Raw genomic sequence first — 9344 nt, forward strand, 5'->3', positions numbered from 1 at the left:
AAAATTACCTCAATTAAACTATCATTAGATAGAGATGGGCAGATTTGGTCGGAAACTATTGTTAGATAGAGAGATAGAGAAAATATAGTTGTGTTGTTTAGAGAGCCTATTTTGGTCGATTGTTTTGGTTTTTATTTCTATTCCTCTTTTGCAGTGAGATATTAGTGTTTCTTTAGTGCCACGTCGTTATGATCCGTGGTCATAATCCTAAATCAATCAGGTGCCCCGACTTCGTAAAAAAATTGTGTACTGGACCTTTTGTTGTAGTCGCGCCCGGATAATAACACCATTGTCAGAATTGTTCAAGATTTTGGAATTGTCAGAATTCTGACAAATCTAAAACTGGCATTCCATCATGTATTTAGGTGTATTTCAATTATATTTTGAAATTTACTATTTTTCGACCCTAAAAGCCTAAATATAGATAATTCCAATTTTTCAAAAAATGAAATATTATAGAATTTCCATTCGAAATCACTAACTATGCATATTAAAGTATGCAACCCGCCTCAAAGTATTGTTGCCACAAGTTTGAGAGGGCGCTATGGCTCACAAGCTTGCGATACTAAGTTCCAATTTTTGGACGAAATGCATATACATGACGAAATGAAATCTTAGAAGAGCCATTTGGACAATCTCTTCGGCATTTTGGCACCTAGTATTTTTTTTTTTTTTTCTCTGGGAATTTGCAGAGGCAGAAGACTCAAGGACAGTCAAGTTTAAGCCCGCGTGCAGTCCATTTTCAAACTCTGCAAATTCAAAATTTTATCTGCCCAGTCAGAACAAAAACATTACAATATTCATGATTAATTTGATTGAAGCGTTTCAAAATGTCTTCACAAAGTCCACATAAGTCGCTTTTGAGTAGGAACAAAAAAGCACTTCTTGTGCTCTGTGCCCTTTGTGTTCTATACGACTATACTTCTAGCCTTATACCTAAAATAAGATTCGTTCTTTTCTTTACCAGATTTTCTGGCATTTTAGCTTAAATCCCGCTTTCCAATAACTAGTTTAGACTTTAGAGTTAGAGTAATGAGTGCGTTTTAATTTGCAAAATCTTCGACTTTTGAGTTGGGGCTATGGAAAAACTTGGTAAGAACCCTTCAAAAGCTTCTTCTAATATATCCGACATAGTTTCAAGATTTGCAAAAGTTTGCAAACTTAGATCTCTTGGGGTTTTTTCTAATGAAAATCCCAACAAGTTTGAAGAAGGAAGTAGCGGTGAATCTACTGAAGAAACACAATGGGGTGATGAGGAGAAAATCTATCCACAACCCAATGAAGAAAAGATAGTTAAAAGCAATGATGAAGTAGTTGCTGTTTTGTTACTAAGGTTATTTGATACCATTTCCACTTTGAAACTTGCTTATATTCAGCTTCAACAAGCTCATTTTCCTTACAACCCCAATAACCTTCAAGCTGCAAATGATCTTATTGTTAATGAACTCAAAACCCTTTGTGATTTCAAGAAGTTTTACAAGAATGTGACCAAACCCAAACCCAAACCCAAATCTCATTCTTCTTTATTGGATCCTTTGTTGGTTGAAGTGATTCAAGATCACGAGAATCACTTGGAGAATCTACAGTTTCAACTCGAAGCGAAAGATGCCGAGATTCTTAGATTGAAGAAAGAAATTGAGGAGGTAGATGTTAAGAATGCTGCACTGGGTGAGAAAATCAGTGAACAGAATTATTTGGATGGAGAAAATGTTGGGTTTTGCAAGGGTTTAAGTGTAGACATGATGGTTAATACTTTCAAAGAAGCTTCCAAAGCGATTCATGATTTCGCAAAGCCTTTGATTAGCTTAATGAAAGCTTCAAAGTGGGATTTAGACTCTGCGGCGAATACGATTGAGGATTCAATAATTTATTCAAAGAGATCACACAAGAAGTATGCATTTGAAGCTTATATATCAAGAAGAATGTTCCATGGGTTTACATTCCAGTATCATAGTATGGAAGATATTGTTACAAGGTTTGAAGACCCACTTGATGCTCTCATTCAATACCCGAATTCGGAATTTGCGAGATTCTGCATATTGAAGTATATGTTGGTGGTACATTCAAAGATGGAATTATCGTTCTTTGGGAATTTGGATCAAAGGAATCTTGTGATCCAAGGGGGTCATCCAAGGACTTTGTTTTACCAAATATTTGTGAAAATGGCAAAGTGGGTCTGGTTACTAGGTGTGATTGGAGCATCAATGGACACAAATGTTGAGATATTTGGGGTTGAAAGAGGGAGTGCATTCTCAGAAGATCATATGGAGAATGTCGTGGAGGATGAAAGTGATATAACTTATCATCACAGACATAATTTTGAAGAGAGCGATGGGGGACCTGGTGTTGGGCTTATGGTTATGCCTGGTTTTAAGGTTGGTTGCAGTGTAATTAAGTCAAGAGTTTATTTGTCCAGGATTTTGCGTTCCAGATGATCTCTATGCTGTTGGCTACTTATTAGATTTTTGAACCTTAAACTCTTGAAATGTACAGTTGAGTTTGTAACTCAATCATCGATTACGTTAATAGTTAGAACTAAATGAGTAAATGCTATGTTGTTCAAAGTTCTTCGTTGAATAGCTTACTGCTTTACAGTCGTGATAATGACGTGTGGTTGCATTTGAAGTCTCTTATAAGTTATAACTCGAGCTTAATGTAGAATTGTAGACGATTGAGATCCCAGAAGACCAGAACTATATCGTTTTGGGCAGTCCAGTTCAGTTCTTCAATTCACATCTTAGTCATCCAAACTCCAAAGAGAGTACAATTAGTATTTGCACGCGAAATGGTAAAATTTGTAGGTGGAATTCTGTACATTTGCATTAACAACTCTGATTTCAGTTAAGATGCACAATCATTTCAACTATGATGCACAATAGGTTTACAATTTGTTTTCTCTACTAGCTACGCAGACACCCTAACACACAACATGCTCAGACAACATACACCATGCCAACTTCAAGAAGTGAAACAGGCGGTACCTTGAGTGCCACATCCGGACCCCTGCAATTCCTTCTCATAAAATTGTATCCAAAATCAATAGCCAGTCTCTTCAATAGAGAGGATCCTTGCTTTGCCTTTACATGAGAATGGCCCAAAATGAAAGCAGTTCCTGCTTGTTGTGCTGCCCACAGATCGTCCAGTTCTTCCAGCATGGGCACTTCCCTTTGCGATCGTACACCAGCTTCAGACTCATCCTCAACAGCAAACCTTACCCTCCTCTCACTGACATTCACTGACTCCATCTCTATTACATCAGTTATGCTGTCAATTGTTCGGAAACCGACTGATACGCTTGGTGGCTGGTCACTTTCATCCATCTCATAAGCTGGTGGACCTGAAAATGCCACTGTCCCAATCACCGTCAATCTGCACTCGCCAGTTGACTCACCAGAATGAAAACCATCCTCCACAGGTGAATAGTTCCCATGGTTCCGAGCTCCATCAAACCTGATGAAGTCAGCCAGCTTGTCAACAAGTTCGGATTCGAAGGAGTCGACATCCTGGTGAACATCCCTGTAGCCATAGCGGACAATGCACCGATAAGACCGATGAGCATGGGGACCCACACGACCTACAAGATATCTCTCAGCTGGGGTAACATAAGGAACAGGTACAGACTTGACACAAACGAAAACAAGCACACGATGAAAGGCGGGGAGGTTTGTGACAAAGCGAGAGAAGTTTGCTGGGATGCCAGAGACAAGGTTGGTATACACTATTCCAATCCCGGGGACACGTACTATGCCAAGGCTAGGGCCTAGCGCTAGAAGCCATTCCAGGGACACTTTGTTATGGAGATCAAATTCATACTTCTTTATAGTTGCATAGTGCCAAACAAACATAACAGTCATCAAGATGAGTGCTAGGAGAATGGGTAGCCAGGCCCCCTCAAGGAATTTGATGAGGGAAGCTGAGAAATACAGAGCTTCAATGGATCCAAAGAAGAGTAGGAAGGCCAGTGCTAAAATAGGAGGTTTGCGCCAACACACTACAATGACCAAGGAAGTGAGGCATGTGGTAACTAGCATTACCGTCATAACAGCCAGTCCTGCAGTGGGTAATAACAAGATAGTGATATTGCAAAAGAGTATAGAAACCATTACTTCAGACGGTGTTTCCAGGATTTGAACAAGGATATGGAGACTCTATTCATATGAATGAAAAGAAAATGATATTATATATTAAATATGTGTAAACCTCTGAAAAAAAACAAAAAGAGCCAGAATCTTGAAAGAGTATATTATGGAACGAAATCTGTCCGTTCTCTCTCTTTTAAAAACCTTTGTTCTACAGTTAGAAAATTGAAAAGAGGAAAAATCATGAATATTACTGCCAGAGTATCAAATAACTAGTCACAAACGCCATGATCAACTAGGAACAGACTGACTCCACTACAGTAGGTTGTTCATCATGCCCATAGTTTTAAGTTTCATGAATAAGAACAGGAATTAATTGTCACCCTACCTCTATTCTAATGAATGTTGGTACCTAGAAAATATAATTTGATAATGATCAAGTTTTCCTAAGAATCTGGACTTATTCATTCATTTTGGCCACAAGGAAACTATACAGGATGATTTCTGAATTCAACGAGAAGGGTCATGCAGAGAGCGAATCCAGAATGAAACCAATAAGCACAAAAGGCAATATGTACCTGAAGCATTCCCCATATGTTTCGTGTTCCTGAATCCAACAGCTACGGCAACACAGAGGATCATTAGAAGCCAGTTAATTTCCGGGATGTAGATTTGCCCATGTATCTTATCAGAGGTGTGAACAACCTTGACTCTGGGAAAGCAACCCAATGACTGGCTCTGGTTGATTATAGAGAACGTCCCACTGATGATTGCTTGGCTTCCCACTACTGAAGCAAAGATAGCAAGTATGAGGACAGGCCACCTCACAATTTCTGTAGTCAAAATCCAGGTAGCTTAATAAATAATATTGCCATTACAATTAAATTACTTTAATAACAAAACCATGGTTGCTTGGACATGCACAAGCTAACACAGATATATCGTGAGCAAATTGGTAATGAAATCAAACAAAGGTCTCTAGTACGACATAAATATAGACATTTGGCAGTTTCATTATAATATTGAGCTTTTTAATCAAATGCAATACTAACTACAAGATTCTAGATATGTCCAGGCACCTAAGAAGGGGAAACTGTATACCATACCTGGTACTGAGGCATAGAACCCGACTTGGTAACTATTGTCTAATCGATGATGCTTCGACAAAAAAGCAGCCTGACCCATATATGCTAAAATAAGTGCTGGGTACACCAAGAAAGTGAAGGTAATCTGCAGTTGGACAGGGAGTAAGCATTTGCCAGAATTACAACATAAACAATAGAAGTGTAATTGCTGGTGGAAAGACCTGAATTGCAGTGTAGGAAAAGTGACCAAGATCTGCAAACATTGCCTCTGAGCCTGCAGTTTAAAAGGTTTCAAGTATTTGTTATCAGCCTATTTTCCTGAAGGCTGCATTCTCATGTTTTGAATGAAAATAGTCTGTTACATCCCTACTTAAATGCAAAGAGCTGGATAGACAGCTGAATCCCATCTGGAAAATTCATCACAGGTAGGATTTGTAGCTATGGAGTTCTACGAACTTACTTAACGAGTTCGCAACATTATCACCTCTGATAATCAATGAACAGTTAATATTTACAAAACGGCTCATGAATACTTATATTTCGACTTTACCTGTTATACACAGTAAAATTCCGCCGAGTGACATCCAGCCACCTTTCTTTGTCTTTTTCAAGAATTGGTACATGTAATATGGCGAAAGAGCTTGATATACATGTGGGTTCCAGTGGATTATATTATATAACCCAAGGACACTGATACATAGTAGCCAAGTCAAAACAATTGGCGCAAAAATGAAACCAATCCGATGTGTGCCATAATGTTGAAGTGCAAATAGACATACTATTATGAAGCAAGTGATTGGAACAACAGCATCTGCAAGGTGGATATAATCACAAATATGTTAAAAACCGTTGAGGCAGCATAACTCGTGTTTACACTATAGACTAGTCATAATAGCAACATTCACAAACTGGGAAATTTGTGATGCCTATGTTGTCAAAGGCAGTGCCGAGTCAGTCCAAGGCGACCAACATACTACAAATCTCAACAATAGACAACTAAGTATTCAGCATGATCACAAACAAGGACAAGATTTTAAATTTGACAATCTGACAACTTCTGCAACGAACCCAATTTAAAATTTGGAAGCAACATATTCCTATCGTCGAGGTTTGCAAGGCTTCACTAACAAGTGAGACTGTGACAGAAACTTGCTTTTAGATAACAATACGAGACTGCCAATAGGCTCCCACATTCGTTAAACTACATACTGGAAATTATAACCCTATACCCTACGACTTAAAGTAAGAAGATCACAACATTCAAATTTCTATGGCGGAGGAGAAGCTTACACAGATGATGTTCCTTGGACATGGATAACTCAAGACCTGACACCGCAGAGAAAACTGGATAGAGTAGAGGAGATCAATTGGTTAGAAATTGAAGGAAATCCATACATTCAAAAGCTTCTGCATTCATGAGAACAATATCATACCAGAGATTGCAGGGGTGAGCACTCCATCACCAATCACCATACATGTCCCAAGCAGAACCAAAATTAGCAATGCAGTTTGTAAGCTCTTGTGTTTCTCAAGCAACATTTTCAGCCTTGAGCTGTTTTGCGTCTCATTAGGAGATTCTACTTTATATGTAGAAAGTGCTTCATCTGCGACCTGACTGTTTGGAATAAGGCTTACTTTGGCATGTCTACATAATAAGGAATACAATGCAAAGGTTCCACCTGCAAAACCACAAATAAATTGGTCAATCTGAATTCCCGATATAATCAAGAAATTGTTGATTACTTGAGCACTTACCCTCTCCATTGTCATGTGCTCGAAGAACGACAAAGACATACTTGAGTAGAGGAACGAGAGTTAGAGTCCAGAAGACAAACGAAAGCACTCCATAAATCTCTTCGTTTGTCTCTGAATGTGTAATATCTTCCGCAAATGTACTCTTGTACACGTATAGAGGGGAGATACTCAAGTCACCATACACTACGCCAAGGCTCTGATAAGCTATAAGCAAAGTTGTCTTCCAGGATTCCTTCTGAAAATACAAAGTTGATTCTTAAAACTCAAAATCAAATGAATTGACAGTACTACATTTCTAGCTAAAGCAACACGTCTCAGTCAAACGGAAATTTTATATAATAAATTTAGACAAATAAGTTCTAAAAAAAACCTTTGAAGAATTCCAACACTTGCTGGGATCAAGATTCATGGTGCTTAATCTTCAGATAGAATCCAGTGTAACTAGCCACAACTGTCCACAGATCTGTTTCAAATTGTCAATCACTCATGAAATAATCAAAACAAAAGAATTCTAAAACACACACAAAAGGTATCACACCCATAACCAAATATGCTTTACAAAAAGATGGCTATTCTCTACTTTTTAAAAGTAACTTGACAAAAAGATTGCACTCAGACCTTATCAAAAAACTTTCCAGAACAGGCGTGCTAGATAGGGATCCAAGACCTACTAGTACTATAAATCTATATAGACTCAGCCTCAAATGTTGATAGAATTCACCAAGATAAATTTGCTCACAATGATAAGGTACTCTCTTCACGTGATACGTGCCAAACAAAACATGTTACGAACAGAAGAGTCACACCAAAAAGACCCCACTCAACTAATGGCGAATTGATGGCTCCACAAAAGATAACAAGAGAACCCCTCTCCTCTCATTTTCTTACCTACCTACATGAAAACTATGGAAGTAAATATAAACTACACTGAAGAGGAAAAAGAAGATAAACATCCCTTTCATAGTATATCTTTTCTCTCTAAGTGAGTTTACAAGACTTCACAAGTAAAGTGGTCTTAGAGAAAATCAACTTAAACAACATAGTAAAAGAATTTAAGTTTGAAGAACTCACCAGAGTCATAAACAAGCTGCTATCTGACTATGTTGAGAAGAATGGAGAAAGTTTTGAGCTTTGAAAGCCAAGAGAAAAACAGGAGACAAAGGGAATGTGAAAAGATATGTTATTTAGGCCCCAACCACGTGAAGTAGCTTTTTTCTGTCCAAGAAACAACAACACCAACTTTTAAACTCTCCTATCATCACCATTCACCACACAACAAACTCCATTTTTTCAGTTTCATGGTGCTTCCACAATAATGAGATTGATTCTCTTAGAGATGTGTAACATTCATCTCTAGGAAATTAACAACGTTGTTTTTGCTAGTGGGGTTGTTCCATCTTTTCGTTTCAACTTTTGTCATTTATCTCGTTTTAGCCCGTTTGCGTAAAACAAAAACATTAGTTAATTCTGTCTTATTTTAAAGCTCTTTAAACGTGATTGTGATTTGCATTTGAGACGTTTGGAATAGCTTAATGATAAGCTGAAATTGTTAGCTTTCGTTTTCCATTGTAAAGATGAAAAGACAGAATCTCATTAGTGCGTTTGCACTTTGCAAAAGCCAACTCCTTTTCACTAGTATATATTAACTTCTAGAACCGAGATAGAATGATAGATTCATACGAATATGGGTCATGTTTTTTTGCTGATTTCGATTAGACAGTGCCGAAAGTCCATTTCGTGCCTAATTTTGACAAGTCCAAAATTCCCATCAAAGTTTGATTCTTCCACATCTCACTCAGCGTATATATATATTATAAGCATGGTGACTAGAGAGAATTAGAATGTGTCTGAGTTTTGAAATATGCACATGATATTTAAATTAAAATATAATCAGAGTTGGTCGCACCAAGATTGGATAAAATTTGATAAATCTTAGTTCGTATCAAATAATATTTCTGTTTTCAATTCAATCAAACTAATTATTTATATTTGGAGTATAATTGATATGGCCAATTAAAATATTGGTCAGATACGATTTCACGACAGATGTATCGTAAACTACCATGTTAATTATGAAAAAAAATTGAACTTGAGTATACCTTACTTTAACCCTGGTTTGGCGGAACATGTTTGGGTTTGGAAAAATGGACAAAGTTTGGGAGAATCAGAAGAGAAATGAATTCGGGGACTGAAAAGAAGTGATGTCTAAAACCAGTACCGTTATAGCATCATCAACCCAACCCATTTTTAAATTTTGTTGTGATACATCAGCATTCTAATGAATAAAAATAGTTAAAAACGAGTCAAGTACCAACCCGAAATTCAAAAAAATTTTTGTTTCGATTTTGAATAGCATAAATTGTCCCGTACAAACATTTTTTTGGATAAACGGTAAAAGTTGTCCCGTCCATCATTTCCCTTAATT

At 37.4% G+C, this 9344-nt stretch overlaps 2 protein-coding genes across 4 annotated transcripts; one reads left to right on the forward strand and one right to left on the reverse strand.

The window, feature by feature from the left end:
* The first annotated feature begins 849 nt into the window (after positions 1-849).
* Positions 850-2564, forward strand: LOC147517950 (protein GRAVITROPIC IN THE LIGHT 1-like). Its single transcript, XM_086589980.1, has one exon. It carries the CDS (start codon positions 1080-1082, stop codon positions 2433-2435), a length of 1356 nt encoding a protein of 451 aa, XP_086446106.1. The 5' UTR covers positions 850-1079; the 3' UTR covers positions 2436-2564.
* Positions 2565-2794: 230 nt separating this feature from the next.
* On the reverse strand, positions 2795-8233 carry KT2 (potassium transporter 2). 3 transcript variants are annotated; one of them, XM_086589976.1, is made up of 10 exons: positions 7991-8233; positions 7290-7382; positions 6920-7154; positions 6598-6843; positions 6455-6508; positions 5715-5975; positions 5386-5438; positions 5186-5309; positions 4658-4912; positions 2795-4051 (listed from the first exon to the last, which is right to left on the reverse strand). In XM_086589976.1, the coding sequence occupies exons 2-10, from the start codon at positions 7326-7328 to the stop codon at positions 2934-2936; spliced, it is 2385 nt and encodes a 794-aa protein (XP_086446102.1). In that variant the 5' UTR covers positions 7329-7382; positions 7991-8233; the 3' UTR covers positions 2795-2933. The 3 variants fall into 3 exon arrangements, with proteins under 3 accessions (XP_086446102.1, XP_086446104.1, XP_086446103.1); XM_086589978.1 differs by lacking the exon at positions 7991-8233 and adding an exon at positions 7538-7678; XM_086589977.1 differs by lacking the exon at positions 7991-8233 and having other exon boundaries at positions 7290-7510.
* Between the last annotated feature and the right edge of the window lie 1111 nt (positions 8234-9344).

This window comes from Coptis chinensis, chromosome 2 (genome assembly GCF_015680905.1).
Source record: "Coptis chinensis isolate HL-2020 chromosome 2, ASM1568090v1, whole genome shotgun sequence".
Lineage (NCBI taxonomy): Eukaryota > Viridiplantae > Streptophyta > Magnoliopsida > Ranunculales > Ranunculaceae > Coptis > Coptis chinensis.

Coding starts and splice junctions, on each gene's coding strand:
- LOC147517950 (XM_086589980.1), top strand. CDS start 1,080: ATGGAAAAACTTGGTAAGAACCCTTCAAAAGCTTCTTCTAATATATCC.
- KT2 (XM_086589976.1), bottom strand. CDS start 7,328: ATGAATCTTGATCCCAGCAAGTGTTGGAATTCTTCAAAG. Junction 6,844..6,919: donor AGCACATGACAATGGAGAGG/GTAAGTGCTCAA, acceptor GTGGTTTTGCAG/GTGGAACCTTTGCATTGTAT. Junction 5,976..6,454: donor GTCCAAGGAACATCATCTGT/GTAAGCTTCTCC, acceptor TCCACCTTGCAG/ATGCTGTTGTTCCAATCACT.